Source organism: Phaseolus vulgaris, chromosome 2 (assembly GCF_051622355.1).
Source record: "Phaseolus vulgaris cultivar YP4 chromosome 2, ASM5162235v1, whole genome shotgun sequence".
NCBI classification, from domain to species: domain Eukaryota; kingdom Viridiplantae; phylum Streptophyta; class Magnoliopsida; order Fabales; family Fabaceae; genus Phaseolus; species Phaseolus vulgaris.
Window position 1 is genome coordinate 35621249 of NC_143499.1, and position 18363 is coordinate 35639611.

General features: G+C 29.2%; 3 protein-coding genes and 2 non-coding genes across 9 annotated transcripts; 3 read left to right on the forward strand and 2 right to left on the reverse strand.

Annotated features, from left to right (window-relative positions):
- Nucleotides 1-2880: 2880 nt before the first annotated feature.
- Nucleotides 2881-5298, forward strand: LOC137811722 (cytochrome b561 domain-containing protein At4g18260). The gene is made up of 4 exons (XM_068613560.2): nt 2881-3358; nt 3465-3629; nt 4338-4486; nt 4613-5298. The coding sequence occupies exons 1-4, from the start codon at nt 3221-3223 to the stop codon at nt 4959-4961; spliced, it is 801 nt and encodes a 266-aa protein (XP_068469661.1). The 5' UTR covers nt 2881-3220; the 3' UTR covers nt 4962-5298.
- A 317-nt stretch (nt 5299-5615) lies between these two features.
- Nucleotides 5616-5688, forward strand: TRNAF-GAA (transfer RNA phenylalanine (anticodon GAA)). Its single transcript has one exon. It is a non-coding gene; the product is annotated as a tRNA-Phe (tRNA).
- Nucleotides 5689-8061: 2373 nt separating this feature from the next.
- On the reverse strand, nt 8062-8145 carry TRNAL-CAA (transfer RNA leucine (anticodon CAA)). Its single transcript has one exon. It is a non-coding gene; the product is annotated as a tRNA-Leu (tRNA).
- A 33-nt stretch (nt 8146-8178) lies between these two features.
- NRPB7 (DNA-directed RNA polymerase II) lies at nt 8179-11882 on the forward strand. Of its 4 annotated transcripts, none has more exons than XM_068613557.2 (8): nt 8179-8307; nt 8433-8526; nt 8727-8888; nt 9128-9293; nt 9387-9437; nt 10449-10514; nt 10644-10712; nt 11639-11882. In XM_068613557.2, exons 3-8 carry the CDS (start codon nt 8773-8775, stop codon nt 11699-11701), a joined length of 531 nt encoding a protein of 176 aa, XP_068469658.1. In that variant the 5' UTR covers nt 8179-8307; nt 8433-8526; nt 8727-8772; the 3' UTR covers nt 11702-11882. The 4 variants fall into 4 exon arrangements, with proteins under 4 accessions (XP_068469658.1, XP_068469659.1, XP_090154817.1 ...); XM_068613558.2 differs by having other exon boundaries at nt 8736-8888; XM_090298691.1 differs by lacking the exon at nt 8727-8888.
- Nucleotides 11883-13339: 1457 nt separating this feature from the next.
- On the reverse strand, nt 13340-16394 carry LOC137809731 (alkaline ceramidase TOD1). 2 transcript variants are annotated; one of them, XM_068610820.2, is made up of 4 exons: nt 16128-16394; nt 15802-16011; nt 14161-14721; nt 13340-13770 (listed from the first exon to the last, which is right to left on the reverse strand). In XM_068610820.2, the coding sequence occupies exons 1-4, from the start codon at nt 16375-16377 to the stop codon at nt 13394-13396; spliced, it is 1398 nt and encodes a 465-aa protein (XP_068466921.1). In that variant the 5' UTR covers nt 16378-16394; the 3' UTR covers nt 13340-13393. The 2 variants fall into 2 exon arrangements, with proteins under 2 accessions (XP_068466921.1, XP_090155546.1); XM_090299420.1 differs by having other exon boundaries at nt 13473-13606; nt 16128-16393.
- Nucleotides 16395-18363: the final 1969 nt, after the last annotated feature.

Here is an 18363-nt window from a genome sequence, read left to right on the forward strand (position 1 = left end):
TCGAACCATTAACACCTATCTCTTGGACATCAAGAAAATGGTGGATTCTCTTGCTGCTATTGGCACACTGATTTTTGTCAAACAACACATTGAGGTCATTCTTGATGACCTTTCTGAAGATTGTGATTCTTTTATCACCTTTGTCATGGTCTTCTACATATCCGTACCTTATGGATGAGATCAAGACTCTTTTTTCTTAAACAAGAAGAACATTTTGATAAATATAAACTGGTTGATTCTCTTACGGTTCAGGTTAGTGTTGTTGCTACACTATGGACTCCTTCATATCACAATATTGATTATACTAAGTTCAAGTTCAAATCGTGGTGTTTATTTATTTCATATTTTTAATTAATATTAGTATATGATTTAATTAATTAATATAAAATATCTTGAAATACTATTTAGTTATTATTATAGTTGAACCATGGCTCAATTATTTGTGTGAATTAAAAAATAATAGTTTTTAATCACTTCATTAATGTTTATTTATGGAGATTAAATAATGAGTGATTTTTTTGACTTCTTAGGGCTAAGTGGTATGCAAGAAGCATACATTCGAAAGCTACAAATTGGGTAAATGAAAAAAAAAAAATCAGAAGATGAAAGAAAAATAAATTACAATTTAATTATGAAGAAGTTTATTTAATTTTTTAGAATTTTTTTTGGAGAAGTTGGTACAAATTTAAGGTTTATGCTTCTCACCTTAAATACATGATTAAGGTTTAAGACTCGTTTGTGTTGGTTAAAGGATATGAATATTTTATTAAAACTATCCTTAAGCTCCTCTAAAAAAACCTATTCTAGTGAAATTTTTAGGAAACAATTTAAAAAAATATTTTAACATTAATTTTTATTTGTTTTAGTATATAAGGAAAGCTAAACAAGAATGTAATAAATACTAAGTACATATAAAATGACTTAAACCCTTTATTCATAAGGTCAACTTTAGTAAGTTGACTAATGCTTTGATTTTGTATGAAACATTTGTGATTAATCAAGATTTTACATGTTTTAATTGAGGTTTGCTTTTTTACTTTAATAAAAAAGCTTAAATACAGAGTTTTTTTTTTAAGTTTTGAAGTATATAATATATGTTTCTTTTTTATATATATAATTGGTACAACCTGGCCACTAAAAATTTGGCCATTGAAATTAATTTGAAAGCATTGGGTCACACTTTTAATGAGGACATCACTGATGAATGCAACACTACATGTGAGGTTAGCAAAAAGTAGTCAAAATATTTTGTTATTTTGGTTAAAAAGATAATTAGAAAAAGGTTATAGCACACTGACTATGTTCCTGTGAAATATAATGTCTTTAATTCGAAACGATAAAGTTTATTTGGATAATTTTTATAGATTGAAAGTGACTAATTTTACGTGGAAAGAAAAATATAAAAAATAATTTAAATTTAATTTATCACATAAAATCGGTTTATAGTGAGTCTTATTTAAAGATATAGTGAGTTTATTGTGTTTCTGCTTATAAATAATTGTTTGAAGATATAGTAAAAGGTTTTCAAATTGTTTTCTTTAAAGGTTTCTGAAATTTTGTTTGTGTTTACAATAAATGTATGTTCGAAAATTTTAGTATTAAGAATAAAAAAGATCTTAATTAAGTAGTGATGGTACATATTCATAATTAAATCCACACATTTATTTTGATATTTATATAAATTATAGTTATTGGATATGGGAAAAATATAGAGATGTTATATTATGCCTTCTCCTCTAGAATAATTATATATTGCAGATTGTAGTTTTAAAAAAATTTACTTTTAACTATAAATTAACTCTTGTTTTTATCTTAGCCAAATTTGGGTAATGAGAGATTGAATACATGTAAAATCACTTTAACTCTAATGTCATCAACAATGTTACGAAACTAAGGATAAAATAATAAATACATAGTAACACTATGATGTTCACTGTATTTATAAAATGTTTGAGATGAACTAAGAGCATTATATTATATGCAGAAAAAGTTGGATTCTTCTGATTGTTATATATGAAGGATGATATTTTTAAAATCTGGTTTCCCTATATATGGTTTTGTTATTATAATTTGTGTTTTTTTTTACAGAAAAGGGTAATTTAAAAAAAAAAAACCAAAATAGGTAAATCAGTTTTGGGGTAACAATTTTTTCAGAAAAAAATCGTTATTTGATGCAAGACGTTTGAATATTTCTTTTTGCCTTTTTTGAAAGTAGAAGATTTGCAACTACTAATTTCTAACTCTTTTATTATGTTTGTCACTGAAATCGTACTTAAGAAAACGAGTGTCAATTTTTTTACACAAGTCATGCTTGAAAGCATAACTTCCAAGCATGACATCAATTTCTTTTTTAAAAATAGAGAAGTTGTGTTACTTATTTCTTAAGGACAATTTTAGTGACGAGCTTAAAAAAAAAATGAAAGTTGATATTCAAAACACAACTTCTACTCTTAAAAAAGAAAAGAAAATATCTAAACAAAAGTCCTGCATCAAATAACGATTTTTGTCTGCAAAAATGGTCACCCAAGGTCGATTTACTTATTTTTGTATTTTTTTAAAAATTACAGTAAAAAAAAAAACACTAATTGCACCTCATCTTTATTAACAAAACCTTCATATAGCCATCTTTTAATAATTCATAATGAAATTTAAGAATTTATATTATTATAATAAAATGATCAAATAATTATACATACAATAGGGATTTTCAAAGTATCAAATGGAAGAAAGCAATAATTGAAGTAAAGAATACAATGGGTATGGAGTGATGATGTCTCTTAATGTTGTCCACTTCCTCAAGTCAAGTGCATTAGTATGTATGTTTTTGACCTCTTTGTTTCTCAATTCAACTCGTCCATGACATGGTACGCAAATCTCAACCAACCCCACCTTCAAATTGAGAAACTCTTACTTTTTTTGCCATTTTACTCACTTCTTAATACTTCCAACATTTACATTCAACTAACCATGTTGGACTTATGCTAACTAAGCACCATTGCACTTTAATTAGTATATTCATATTGCATCTCATCCTTTTGTAAAGCTTCTTATACAAAAAGTAGAGGAATGAAGTCCTCACCACACTTTAAAACCTCCCTTAGCCATCCCAAAAAACAATCATATCCTAAACCATCATTAGCTTCAAAACTCATATAGAGAGAGAGAGAGCTTAAGGGTAGCCATTTGTAGGCTCAGTTTCACCTCTTGTTGGGTTGGGAGAATGCATACCCTCTGGAAACCAGTGCACATTGCTGTGGCTTCATTTTATGTTTCTGTTCTTCTATTCAGTCACTGCATGGCCTATGAGGAGGGGAATCACTCTAGTAGTCACAAGAACACAAATAACAAAGTTTACAAGGTAGTACCTATTTCTTTGTAGTTTCATTTATAATGTTCTTCATGTTCATCTGCTTCTTCTTCACCAACCCTTCTGGTTAAACATTATTTGTCTTTTGTTATATCAGGTAAATCAGCAGAAGACATCTGATATTGCAGTACATGGACTACTCCTCTGGTCTTCAACCGGGTTTTTAATGCCACTAGGAATACTTATCATCAGAGGGTCCATTAAGGCAGAACCCGGATCTAGAAGGAGTAAAGTGCTCTTCTATCTCCATGTTGCTTTTCAGGTCATATCTCTTCTTTTTGTTCGAGTAAAAGTTATTCATACTTTAGCATGCACTTCATATACATGTAGGGAAAGTATAGTGGCATGAGTGGAGCTACCTAATCTTGACCCTTCTACCATGTATAATAGTCAAGATTGGGTTTACTCATGTAGAGGTAATATAGTAAGTAGACTCTAGGGTACAAGATGTTTCTTGAAAGTTACATCTTGTCATCATTAAGTTTTGATCTTTGTTTTACAACATAATCATAGCTTACTTTAACTTTAGTAGTGGAGAGTACAGAGCTTTTTAGATGATGTATTTTCTTTTCGACCACAGTTTTATAGTGCTTTTGATTTGTTTTCGTTAACCACTATGTCATGATTATCATTTGAATAGAACTAATTAGGAGTTTTATACATTTAAAATCAGCAGTAAATTTTCTGTTCTTTGAAGGCTGTATATACCTATGACATGTTGCCTTTCTACCTTAGTGCACAAAGTGCTTTTTCTTATTATCTCTTTTCCTTTCAGACCACAGATTTTACATTACTTTGCTTCCTTTGAGTTAACAACAATAGTTTGATCATCAACAAACTAAACTAGTTAGGAATTAATATACATTAAAATAAGCTGTGAATTTCTGTTCTAATTTGGATGCAGTATATATATATGCAATTTTTTGCCTTTAAATCTTCATTGTTCAGAGTCTAACATTTCATCTAACAGATGCTTTCAGTACTTCTTGCCACAGTTGGAGCTGCTATGTCCCTGAAAAAGTTTGAAAATTCATTTGATAACAACCATCAAAAGTTAGGCCTGGCACTTTATGGTGCAATATTGGCGCAAGGATTGATTGGATTTTTCAGACCACACAGGTCCATTCATCAAAATTTTCACCTCTTTGGTCTAACATTTTCTGTGTTTGTGAAAGCCCTTGAATTTTCAAAGCATGCTTTATATTGTAATCTTAATGCTATACAATTTGTAATTGAGTTTTGCAGGGGGAATAAAGAGAGGAGTTATTGGTACTTAATACATTGGATACTAGGGACAGTAGTTTCTCTTGTGGGGATCATCAACATTTACACTGGTTTGAAAGCCTACCATGAGAGAACCTTAAAAAGCACCACACTTTGGACTATCCTTTTCACTGTGGAAGTCTCTTTCATTGGATTGATTTACCTCTTCCAAGACAAATTGGAATATATGAAAAAGCAAGGAGTGATTATAGGAAGTGAGTCGTCAATTCTGTCATCTAACCAAGACATTCCTCAAAGCCAAACTCAAAAGGAGTTGTTACCAGTTGCATGTGGAAGAAAGAGAAATGCACTTGAGAATTTGTTTGACTAATATGAGACTCTCTCTCTCTCTTTAGCTTACATTTTTTAGAGGGTATTGGTTTGTTTTCACTTTAGTTTTTGGTGCCTGCACTTTATGCAAGTGGGAGGTGATTTTATGAAGATAGAGTGCATTCATCAAAAGGTGAAGTTTGATTGGTGCATGTCACATCTCTTTTCGTATTTTTCTATGCACATTCTTTCTTTCACATGTATTACGAATATTATAAGTGTGCGTGTGGACACTGACCACAGAATGTACAGACAATTGTGGAAGCAGTATGTGAACTTGTAATTTTTCATTTGAATATGATTTTCGAATACATGATTAGAAGCAAATCTTTATAATATACTTTTCTTTTGTTTAGATTTTGCAACATAGATACTGAGTGGCATATCTTAAGGGTCACAGATTCACAATACTTCAAATGAAAGCTTATGTTGTTGCTGTTCATCCACGAGTTAGAAATCATGAATACTTTAAACTCAAGCACTCTATGGTATTATACCTGTTCGTAAATTGATGACATAAATCATAAGGGCTATCTTCTTTTATTAATTTATTGGTCAAGTTTCTTATAAACATTCTTCAAATAAATAAATAAACAAATATTAATTTATAAATAAATGATTATATTATATATACTATAGATTATATAAACATCAAGCGGGGATAGCTCAGTTGGGAGAGCGTCAGACTGAAGATCTGAAGGTCGTGTGTTCGATCCACGCTCACCGCAATTTGTTTTACTATTTATTAATTTCATTTAATTTGTTATCTCATTAAGTAGTTTGATATATATTATTATATAAATGAGATGACTTTTTTAATGTTTTTAATTAAACAATTTTAATCTTTATAAATTAAAATAATTTCATTATTTAATGAAATACATAACTATATACTCTTTGTAACTATATAAATCATTAAATAAAACTCAGTCACATAACTCCTTGATTTTTACCTAATAAAATTATTTATATTTTATTTTTCAAAATTGTTATTTTTTATCTCTAGAAAACATGAAGAACCATATATGTTTTCCCTGATAAGAATTATATAATATATTTTAATAAAAAAAATTACTTAGAAAAGTTAGATTCTTATACAATTTTTTTTACTAAACATAATTAAAACATTTAAAAAACTAATTTTCTACAAACCAAATATGATGCGCTTATTTTTTTCCAACTTATATTCTCGACGCGTAAAAGTAATTTTGTCAGTCCATCTAATTTTTTATTTATTTTATTTATATTTTGTTAAGAGTTTTTTGTTATTCTAACATTATATTTTTGGTTCTAACTCTCTTATAAGGATATATTTTACACCATTTTAAATGTTTATCTTGAATAATAATAATAATAATAAGAAAATAATTTGCATAATTATTTTATTTATCTTGGACTCAATTTGACATCTGGTGTACAACACTACAAATCAATTTTCTAGCTAATGTCACCTAAAAGATTTATTGATATTAGTTGAGAAAACTCTAAGAATATTATGACACAATTTTAGTAAGAATATTATGACACAATTTTAGCCTATTTATGTGGAAAAATATTATTAATAAAAAAAATAACATCTAAAGTAATTCTTATTTATGTGAATAAGTATTTTTACTATTGTTGATTAAGAAATCTTAACTAACATTAAAAAAAAATAATAATTCTACCCGATCAGATTTTCAAATAGTTGAGAAAAATGTTGTTCTCAACTTGTTTTACCACATACTAAAATTTGGTAATGTTTGGGTAACTTGTTTTAGGTCCCTAGATTTTAGAGTGGTTCTCTTACCTTAACAAAAATTTTCTCGGGATAAGAAATTACAGGCAAAGGAAGCTAACTTTAATTTTAATAGCACCCTATGCTAGAATATCTTAATGTGGAGGAGACGTGATCCTAATATTCAATTTTCTCTTGTAGAGATGTTGTGTGTTTATCTATTGTGTTGTTTGTTTATATATTATTTAAACTTGTAAAAATGTTAGATTTTGATGGTTTAGTATTTAAGTGTTGTTGTTTTTATGTTAAATAAAGTTTTGAATGTTGTGGATGGCATTTTGAATGATACTGTATGATGAAAATTGTATGAAATTGAATTCATACATTTGAGATAACGTATGAACTGATATATGTTTGTTTGTGTATTAAGTATTGATGTCTATGTGGTAACAAAGATCTCCGAACTTCACTGATGATTTAAGTCACAGTAAGATATTAGGTGGTGAAAAGTTGATGGGGGAGTTCATGCACACCGTGACATATGAGATGCACGACTTGGATTGTATTGAACTTACCTGATTCTTTTTGTTAGATTCACTGGTAATCTTTGGATCAAGTGTTAGTCTTTGGTAGGACTTATTTAATACGGATCTTCCGGAAGACGTTAGTTGTTATTATGTTTGTTAAATATCCTAGATGTGTAGATCCATGTGGGATCTATGAGATTGTTTTATGTTGGGATTCGAAAAAGATTGAATAATTCTGAAATTGATTCATATAATTTAGTTTTCTCTGTTGATTTAATTGTGCATATTATAAAATTATATTTTCACTAACCTTGCTTTTTTTTTTATGTGTTAAGATATTTTAATTTATTTTATTGAAACAATATGTTTTATTATAAACTATTTTAAATTATATATAAAAATGAGTTTGAAAACACATTAACCATATGTTTGGATAAAGACTTTAAAATTTCAAGGAAATTAAAATATTGAGTTTGAAATTAAATTTTATAATTTATATTTAAAAAATCTAAAAATTAAATTTTATAATATAAAATACAAGGAAATAAAATAAATGCAAATAAAAATAAAGGATATATAGAAATAAAATAAAGACAAATTAAGATAAGATAACAATAATATAAAGAAATAAAATTAAATATCACAAAGAATGTTTTGAATATTTTTTTTTTTTGGATTATAATAAATAAATAAAATCTAATAAGAGGAAAAGGCAAGTTAAATAAATTAAATATGCAGAAAATAAAAAAGCGTATAATATTCTTTTATGATATTTGATTTTATATTTATTGTTATCTTGATTTTATTTTATTTTAATAAAAACTAAAAATTAAATTTTTATAAAATCTAAAATTTTGTGTCAGAAGTGGGATTTGAACCCACGCCCTCTTTCGAAGACCAGAACTTGAGTCTGGCGCCTTAGACCACTCGGCCATCCTGACTTGTTTGAATTAAATTATATTTATTATAGTCATATTATGTGTTAATTAAAAATTAGTAAGAAGAAAAGGTTTTATTGCTGCCGGAGACAGATAGAAGGACAGTGTTAATTCGTCCTTTGGTGCCGCATCTTCTCACACCATTCACCGCTCCCAGAAATCGTTGTGAGTTTTTAATTTTAATATTTGTTTGTTACTTCATCAAATTCTTCAATTGAAAACCCTATTCTTAGGAATCACAATCACACTGATTACCTCATTCACTAAGCTTATTGTGCGACCTGGTTTAGGTGCCATCACTGAGACTACTACATCACCTTCTTTCTCTCTACATTTCACCATACTCTACCTCACTTTCACCTTTCAACTTCGCATACTCACTGGGTACGCTCCTGCTTCTCGCATTTAGTGTAACAATTAATGTTTTGAACGTTGTTGAGGAAGATTGAAACATAATATTCATTAGGTTTTCCTTATGTCACTTCTTATTTGCGTAATTCTATTTTTCAACAAAAAAATTTGGGTTTTTTTCTTCTTATAATTGTATTTTTTGAGTCTATTCTTATTTTGAGTTTTGTGGCCAGGAGTAACAGTCAAGGTTGGGTAAGGGGGAAAAGGGGAAACGCGAAAATGTTCTTCCACATAGTGCTGGAGCGAAATATGCAGCTCCATCCACGCTACTTTGGTCGTAACCTTCGTGATAATCTTGTGTCCAAGCTAATGAAAGATGTGGAAGGCACTTGCAGGTGTTTTGTGCTTCATTGATATTTTTTCTTCATGGTGCTTAAATGAAAAAAGAGAGTAGGAAAATATGTACTTTTTTTAATTATTGGATGATAATTAGGGAATGCTAGTTAGTAACAGTATCTTGTGATTTGATTGCATGCCAAGCATATAATTTAGATCATGGACAACAAAGCTTTTCTCTCTAACTGACTGGTTTGGACCTATGGATTTAACTTTTGGATTTTTAACTATTCTGCAGTGGTCGACATGGATTTGTGGTGGCAGTTACAGGGATAGAAAACATAGGGAAAGGGTTAATTCGTGATGGAACAGGGTTTGTGACATTTCCAGTTAAGTACCAATGTGTTGTCTTCAGACCATTTAAGGGGGAGATCTTGGAAGCTGTTGTTACCATGGTGAACAAGGTTTGTATAGTTCCTTCTCTGTAGAGTAAGGAAGCTGTGTAACTCTAATTTGTGGAGATTGTGGTTTATGGCGGTTGAGTTCTGTTTGTGCAGATGGGATTTTTTGCTGAAGCTGGACCTGTACAAATATTTGTTTCCAACCACGTAAGTTTTTGTGACTTTATAATGTCATAGTATATATAAAAGGTTGTTAGTATTGATCTTCATGTCAAACACTAAACTTATGTGTCCTTTATTATTTGTCTTTTATAATGTGTTATATCTAAAAGATTCTTACTATTATTCTTCATGTTAAACACTAAACTTATGTGTCCTGTATTATTCCTGTCATTGGAATTCCATGGAAGTTTTAGAATTTGAATCCTAAAATTATGTTTTTCATTTATGGTTGTTGCTATTGGAATGCAATATTGGCTATTTCAAAATATTGCAAATGATATTTTTTTGGGATATCCACCACCCTCAAAAGTACTTCGCAACCCCAAGATTGTCCAATTGGAACTTGGGGTAGGGAGACTGCCTGAATTATTTTGGGCTAGAATAGGATAACTACATATAGATAACTTCATTTCTAATCTATATTCTCTAACTATTTCCTAATTTCTCTTTATCTAAAGGTGGACAAAGGCAGGAGTGAAATAAAAATGATATAACCATCTGTTGTTTTCTTTTATCTATGAATGTTATCTCTTTGAATTTGGGCTTTAGGAGATAACACACCCTCACAAAATTGGTTGAAAGTGCTGGAGGCTGGAGGAGGCCACCTAAAGAGGGTGCAATGCATTTAAGGAGGGTCAGGAGTGATTACAATTCAGGCGATTTTGCCAACTTTAAGTTGTAATCATTCAGAGCTTAGATTCTCCTAGATTTTTTTTGCCTTCCTCCTTTTATATTCTGTTTGCTGATACTAATTACATCAGTTTATACTGGGATGACTGGCGGCATGGCATGCAAACCATCTAAAATTCTCAATCATAATGGGTTTGCTTTAGTCTTACCATACATCTCAAACCATTAAAACTTTCCCTTTTTTTCATTAAATTGAAATAGATTATGGCAATACTTTGAAACTGAAAAAGTTTCAATTCAACTTGTAATTATAGTTTTTTATACATAGATTTGTTTGTTGAGACTCTTTTTTTCTCTCTCTTTTAGTTGATTCCGGATGATATGGAGTTCCAGTCTGGAGACATGCCAAATTACACTACTTCAGATGGATCTGTATGTATCATTTATTACTTCACCAATGGAAAAGAAGAGAGCAAATTATTTTATATTTTTTGTTTGTTGTCATGTCTTATTTGATGATTATGGGTTATGTTTTTATTTTAATTAATTGGTCTTTTGCAGGTTAAGATTCAAAAAGATAGTGAAGTGAGACTTAAGATAATTGGGACTCGAGTGGATGCTACTGAGATTGTATGCCTTTATATCATGCCTTATACTTTATTTTGTTGAATGCTCTTAATTTAAGCTCCATCAGTTTTATGCTAAATTCTGTTTTGAGAAATTTAAACTAATTGAAAGATTTTTAGCTCTGTAAAGGATATAGCTTTTTTGTTTTTCCCACATTTTTTTCACAATTACAAATGCCTCTGAAAAGAACCTTTCAGTTTTTTTGCTAATTTTAATGCTTAGCTCATGACCACTATCGTTGCAGTAGTATGTGAATATCATGAAAGTGGTGATATTTTTACATCTCTGGAATGCTAATTTATGCTTGTTTGCTGGTAATTTACTGTGTTTGTAACTCTTGTCCATATTTAAACTTAACCCTGGTCCAAAATCAACATGGAATTTTACCAAGAAAAGTTTCTAGCTATCATGATTGAGTTATAAATTTACGCCCATATTTGTGGTATGCGACGAAGCATTGCTACTCCATGCTGCAGCTTTACTTTATTAGTAAACCCTTGATTGTCGGGAGAAAATTATGATTAGATATTCTCCAGTTACTGCATGCAATGAGAATGATAATATTTTTACCAACTTGTTGATGTCACATGTTGCTTGTATTGTTCCTACCATGACATGATTATCTTGTACGCCTTGTGTGAAAGAACTAATGATGCTGATGGCCTTGTAAAACTAATATCATTTTAGCAAGCATATGATACTAGATTGTATGCTATTAAAGTTTTAATACTCCTGCACGTGCTTGATCTATGTTTTCCTTCCCATCAATTGTAGTGCTATAGATATGAACTTTGCAACTGTTCAGTTTTTAAAATGACAAGTGTAGAGACACAGATAAGCTTTTCCTTTGCATATTGAATATTTTATCTGGTTTTAAATTTCAATGTTTTTTCAGAACTCACCTGATATAATGCGTTTTCTTTTGGCAGTTCTGCATAGGTACCATAAAAGATGATTTCTTGGGCGTGATCAACGACCCTGCAACAGTTTAAATACCCCTTTCTGTACTCTTCTATCGTATATAGTTTACATGACTTTGGGTTTTCCCACCTTAAATTCTCCAACTATATTATGTTGTATTACTCTATTGTTGAAAGTACCAAGTCGTTGATTTTTGGTTCGAGAATTAATATTCAACTCCCACAAGTAATTTTGGGAAATTACGCCAAGAAAGATAACTTTTTCTGTACCATTTTCATGCAATTGTTGGTAGCCAGTAAAATATATAAAATGCTGCTGGCACAGTAAAACTCAGTCAGGTACCAGCTAAAGTTTTGAAAGAAATTGCGTAGGTACTGTTCTCGACTTCTATGTTAGTGGGGTTGTGAAGCAACCTCTACCCAATGGTGAAGGATGGGTAGGCTTTAAAAGACGCCAAGTTTGTAGATGCTTCATAAACAGAGGTTTGCATTATAGAGGTTATTGATTGTTGTTAAAAGATATGTCCTTTTTGTGCTTACTCTTATATGACGTGACAATTTCAGTGTTAGGTGTGTGTGATAGCTTAAAATTTAGAGGAAATTGCGTTTTTATTTTTATTTCAGATTTTGCTCGATCTTTTTTGGAGATTTACAGAAAACTTTCCTAATTATTTTTGGCTTTTTTTTAATATATTGTACTAATCTTTGATTTTTTTTACCATGGCTTATATATCCTTATAAATATATAGCTGTAAGTATTCAGAAACTAGAATTATTATATGGAATTCGATTTTTTTTTTTCTAAATTGTAAAGAATTTAATTTTAATTTACTCTTAAATTTAATTCATGATTGTCTGGTGACTGGGGTTAGGAATATTTATAGGACCAAATTGGGGTGATGAGTTTGTTTTAATTTCTATTTGATCCTAAATTCTTATGAGATTATTTATTGAAATTTATTCACTACCTAATCATATATTAATTTTAATATTACGAGAAATTAAACTATATAGTTGAAGAAATGCAACACAGTATTTAAAAGGTATATTTTATCACAGGTAACATCCATGTAAATATAATATCAGTGTAAGATATTATATATTGTTATAATATTAACAAAAAGTATATACATATATATGTTAAAAATATTGGACATCACTTGGAATTAAGATGATGTTATAACTTGAATCTGTTATAAAATACCATGGTCCTGATTATGTTTACCCTTAAATTGAATAAAACTATTAAAAACAATAAATCATAAGTAGAACTTAGCTTGAAAGTTTCAATAATAACTGAAAATATCATATGGGACCAAAATGTGGATCTTAGTTATTATTTTGTTATTTTATGCCATTGACAATTTCAGGTTTCACATAGGATCAAATTATCCCAGCTTATATTAATTTTTCTCGATAAATCCCTCTTCCAGAAAAAAGTTCCTGATTAATTATTTTGCTGCTAAGTGCCACGAATCTTCTTTTTCCCTTCATTCTTAGCTACTTCTGGATTTTGGAAAAATATCACCACTATTCTTAAGTTTCAACATTTTCAAACAAAAGTAAAAAGAGTTAAACAAAAGGAATTTATTTAAAAAGTCATGGATGCAGAAAGAACACAATAGTCCGGTTAAACTGGAGCATGTTTCCAGATTCTCTTTCTTAATGGAAGAATCTTTCTTTTCCTTTTTTGTTAGAAGACAAATCCAATTATGAAGTTATATTTTTTCTTTGATTTGTTTCTTGAACCTCTTTATCAAACAATTATTCATTCTTTGGTCTTGGGGCATTATTGATAAGACCCCACATGGTAGCAAGATACTGCTGGCACTTGCTGCTACAGCTTCCATTTTCATGCAACAAATCTGGTTCTGCCCTCACAGTTTTTCTTGTCATAGATAATTTTTTGGCAATGGAAACATCACTTGGCTTGAGATTGTGCCTATACTCCACAGTCACTTGTTCAAAAACTTCAACCTGAAACATGTTCAGCTTCAACTTGGGGTTCATGTGATCTCTAACAAATGCAAAAGCTAATTGGTCTCTTGGGTTAAAAGCCTCCAACTCATTGAATATAAGACAGGAGAATAGATTACTTCTTAGTCCATGCTTCCTCAGGATCAATGCACTGTCTGGCACATCTACCAATTATATTGATTCCATAGTAATAATTTAGATGAAGCTTCCAAACATAAATGATAATGTGCGAAGAAACCTTTTCTAAAGTTCATGATACTACAGGCCATGCAAGTTTAGGGTGGATTAGAGTTAATTCCCTTAACAAATAGTTTAATGAGTAAATAGTGTGCAACTTTTTTGCATTATCATCTATAATCCTATAAATGATCATATTTGATAAGTTTAATGACTTTTTTAAGAGATAAGAAAATACTCATTTTGTTGAGAAGTTTTTCAATCAAACCTCTCATATAACTATTACCTTAAAAAGTTTTACTTATGATGATTTTTGATAGGTTGAACATGTAAATACACAAAACAATAAAGATATTAAGAACATAAGATGCAATTACCTGATGAGTATGGCATTTTGCTGGAACTCCACGGCTGCAATCCATTTGCACAGTAGGTCTCCATCTGCATCTTCAAGGCATTCACATCCCACCATTTCTTCCATCTTGCTGTGGCCATTGCTTCTTCCATGGTATGAACAAAATATGGGTGTTTTGATATAGCCATGTCTGCATTCTGAGATATAACAAGTGAATGAATGAGCAACAATGGATCAACCATTAGTTGCAGCTTTGCATCAATCCAAACACTGAATTGGGAATTTGGGAAAAGTCTATGAACTAAATATTTTGGTATAACACCATTCATTGCTGGGTTGTGATACAAATCCTCTTTTGTAACCTTCACAATCCTCCACACACCTATCTTGTATCCACTTGATTTTGTTGAAATTAAGCCATGATATTGAAGCCCTTTGAGGGTAACATCATCTATGAACATGGAGAAGCAAACATTTTCTAGTGTTTGGGACCCCAGACCCCTAGGTTGCCGGATCTTGTCGTGGTCATTGAATATTGCTGAAACTACAACTACACTTTCACACTTTTCCATGGCAATTCGATCTGCATATCCAGAGAGAAAAAAAGGATGAACATGAATTATGATGAAAACATTTTTAATTTTGATATTACCATATGAATCATTGATAATCTTGTTTGAATTTAGTTAAAAACATAATTCTAATCAAATTATTTACTAGGCAATCTCTTTTTAATACTTCTAATTCGTGTCTCTAAGATATCTTAATCATTTTTTCTCCTTTTCTCAGTAAATGTCACATAAGTATTTTCTGGTTATAATCATGTCATGTTTGTTACTATAATGAATCTATCTTATCATACTTATTTGTGTTATTCTTACTTTTTTTTCCAGTTTAATTATTTGTTTTAAACTTCAATATTCACCACCATAAAATATATTTAGTTGGATTTGTAATAGTATAATAAAACTTTAAATACTTCACGACAACAAATTACTCTCGGTAACTTCATTCGTTTTAAAATTAATTTTCTCATTATTTATAATTTTGATTATAGATACTTGTATTATAGAAACATATGTTTTGCCATCTTCTCTACTTTATACTTTCAAGTCATTCTTTTATTCACACACACATATATGCATGTATTCTTAAAATTTGAATAGACCCAAATCCTTTATTTCAATTTTCTTTTATCCATCATATTTTAAAAGGTTTATATCCAAAGCTCATGTTTTTCTTTTTCAGTTTATTGGTAAGAAATTAATCTTTATTTAATACTAGTTTCTTATTTTTTTTTTAATCAAAACGATATCATTTTAAAAAAAAGTATTTAATAAAAATAATATTTCTTACATTGTAGTAAGCTAATTCAATATTTTATTAATAAGACTGAAGACTATTTACACCTAGCCTTAAAATATATATATATATATATATATATATATATATATATATATATTACTTTTGTTTCGAGAAATTCTCATTTAGTATTTTGTCATACATATTACATATAATATAACTCGAACATAAGTTGCACAAATACCTTTTTCCCGCTTCAAATCTATCTCATTATTTTTCTTAATACTCACTGAAGTTAAGAGTCTCCATCATTTTTTCACTAACTCATGAATACATAGAAAAGGGAGGGAGAGGAACTAACCAGAATCACTAATTGGAAATTTCTTGAAGAAGCCACATGGCACTTCCCTGCTATCGTTTTGGTGATCAAAATAAGAAAACCTTAAATGATTACTCAGATTCCCACCGAAACTATGACCAGCACCCTGCATCTGCATGTACCTCACATTTCTTGTAGAACATTCATGGCTCTTACGCAAATTCTGAATCTCCTTCAAAACATACCAGTAATCTGAACACAGAACCCAACTCCCTTTAGCCAAAAGAGGCTATCTTCATACCAAAAACAGAAAAAGTGGCCAAACATTTTGTGGGGTCATAACAAGCCTTAGCATTAGTGAATAGTACCTGAAAAATTGAGAGGAAAAGAGCAGGTAGAACGTGAGGTTGAGATGGCATACTTGTGCTGTCCATAGGAAGAAGGGTAGGAGAAGAGAGAAGAAGATTGAATTGGATCAAAAGGGTGTGATCTTAAAAGGCATTTGGATTGAGAGGAAATGACGTAAAGAGCAAGGAAGAGATAGGTGAAAAAGAGATAGAACAAAGAGAAACAAAGGAAGAGATGTTTGGAGGTTGTTAATGTTATTAGGTTTCCCATCAAGTGGTTTCCATGCATTTCCCTTGCTTTGAGTTTTTGGTTTGGTTATAAAACTAGATAAAGGAGTGATGTGATGATAAGATATTCATTGTTCCATTAAGTTAAGGCCCACACACATTCATTCATGGGCTATGGGACCTTCTTGTAAGGTACTTGTACTTTATCACCCAAGGATGTTCTCCGTTGTAATAAGAAAAAAAAAACTTTTACATTCTCAGTAGTAAAAACATTCATCTGATAGTCCTTTATAATAATATAATGATATATTAATATTTTAAATTAAAAAATAAAATAGATATAATTGATTGAGTTGTTAGGTAGGTTTTTTTTTTTTTTTTTTTTTTTTTTTTTTTTATCAGCAAGTTGTTAGGTAGGTATATTTTCAAAATGCAAAAATATGAGAATTTTTACTACAAGAAAATCATTAAATAAAAATCAATTTTAGAAGAAAAAAAATAGTTGTTATATTAACTAAATTAGAGATCATTTTAAATATTTTTTTTTTCTGATTTCTAAATTAGTTTCTATTATTGATAAATAGTTTCTAAATTAGTTTCTAATTAGCTACTAAGATTTTTCTACCAAATTTAGAATCTAAATAATTGGTAGTTAAAACCTTGGTAGCTAATTAGATACTAATTTAAAAATTATTTATCAATAATAGAAACTAATAACTTTTTTTAATCTTTAAAATGATTTTTAATTTAGTTATAATAGAAACTAAATATTTTTTATTTTTATTTAGTAATTTTATTGTAATATTGTTGACAATGATATAAATAAATAAAAGTGTACATGCATTTATTTATTAATTTAATTGAAATGTTTGTGCTTGACTTAAGAGTACTTAATTTTGTTTTCTTTTTGTAGTTTATAAAAACTATACCTTCAGAGAATAACACAGCTAAAAGAAGAAAAAAAATATATAGAAATTTTGTACTTTTTTCTTTAATTTTTATCCCATACTCTTGTCAATGTGTAATTTTGGTGCCCATAAAATTTCAATAGTACGAGTTTTCAAAATTAAGCAATTTTAGTCCAAGATAATATATCATCTAATTACTAAAAAAATACTAACACACGTTTCGTGATAACAATATTAAAACTTATAATCGAACATTATTATTAATATTTTACGTAAACAAAATTGTCATCAAATTGAAAAATATTAATAATGAATTAAAATTGCTTAATTTAATAAAATCTAATAATTAAATATACAATTAAATTTTTGACATTGACACAAATCACATATTTGAAAATCTATAAAAACAAAAAAGTGGATTTAAGCAAAAAAATGTATCATATTAGAACAAATTACTTAATTTAAAAAGTAAATAATCACATATGCAATTAATTTTGTTTACAGAAACTAAAATTATACATTCACCAAACTATAGTAATCGAATGGATCAAACCTTTTAACTACTTAAAAAAAGTGGTATTTCTTAAAACAAGTTTTAAAAGTAGAATTAAAATTTCCTCCATCTCAAATTAGTTTACTCAAAGTGGTATTGCTTAGAACAGGGTTTTAGAACTGGTATTTGATTCCTGAATGAAAGTAGTTTTTACTGAGAATGAAGTTTATTCATTCAATTCCATGATTGTAGAAACGATATGTAGCTAAATCAGTTATGCGGATTATGGTCGGGTGAGTGTTCTTGGTGCTTTCAATCACTCCATATATGTCAATATCAAGAGGATTCCATTCACAACAACTTCATATAGTCTTATTATCTAATCAAACATTCTACATTTTATCATTGAAGTGTATTTAGTATTTATTACTTGTTATTTGTGTTTATTAAAAAAATATTAAAATTAATTTGCAATTAACCTTGAAGAGAGTTTCTTACTTTTTGTAAAATTTAAAATGTTTAGTCAAAGTTAATTACATATTAAGATTAATTTTCCTTTTAATAAACACATATGTCAATTACTAAAGAAAAAAACATGTAATATAGTAAAACAAAACTAATAGAATTA

Excerpts from the sequence above, each read along its gene's own strand:
- LOC137811722 (XM_068613560.2), top strand. The coding sequence starts at position 3,221 with ATGCATACCCTCTGGAAACCAGTGCACATTGCTGTGGCTTCATTTTAT. Across the intron at positions 3,359-3,464 it reads CAAATAACAAAGTTTACAAG|GTAAATCAGCAGAAGACATC; the intron begins GTAGTACCTATT and ends TTGTTATATCAG. Across the intron at positions 3,630-4,337 it reads ATCTCCATGTTGCTTTTCAG|ATGCTTTCAGTACTTCTTGC; the intron begins GTCATATCTCTT and ends TTCATCTAACAG.
- NRPB7 (XM_068613557.2), top strand. The coding sequence starts at position 8,773 with ATGTTCTTCCACATAGTGCTGGAGCGAAATATGCAGCTCCATCCACGC. Across the intron at positions 9,294-9,386 it reads TTGTTACCATGGTGAACAAG|ATGGGATTTTTTGCTGAAGC; the intron begins GTTTGTATAGTT and ends CTGTTTGTGCAG. Across the intron at positions 10,515-10,643 it reads ACACTACTTCAGATGGATCT|GTTAAGATTCAAAAAGATAG; the intron begins GTATGTATCATT and ends GGTCTTTTGCAG.
- LOC137809731 (XM_068610820.2), bottom strand. The coding sequence starts at position 16,377 with ATGGGAAACCTAATAACATTAACAACCTCCAAACATCTCTTCCTTTGT. Across the intron at positions 16,012-16,127 it reads TTTTCCTCTCAATTTTTCAG|ATTACTGGTATGTTTTGAAG; the intron begins GTACTATTCACT and ends TTCTGTGTTCAG. Across the intron at positions 14,722-15,801 it reads ATTTCCAATTAGTGATTCTG|ATCGAATTGCCATGGAAAAG; the intron begins GTTAGTTCCTCT and ends CTGGATATGCAG.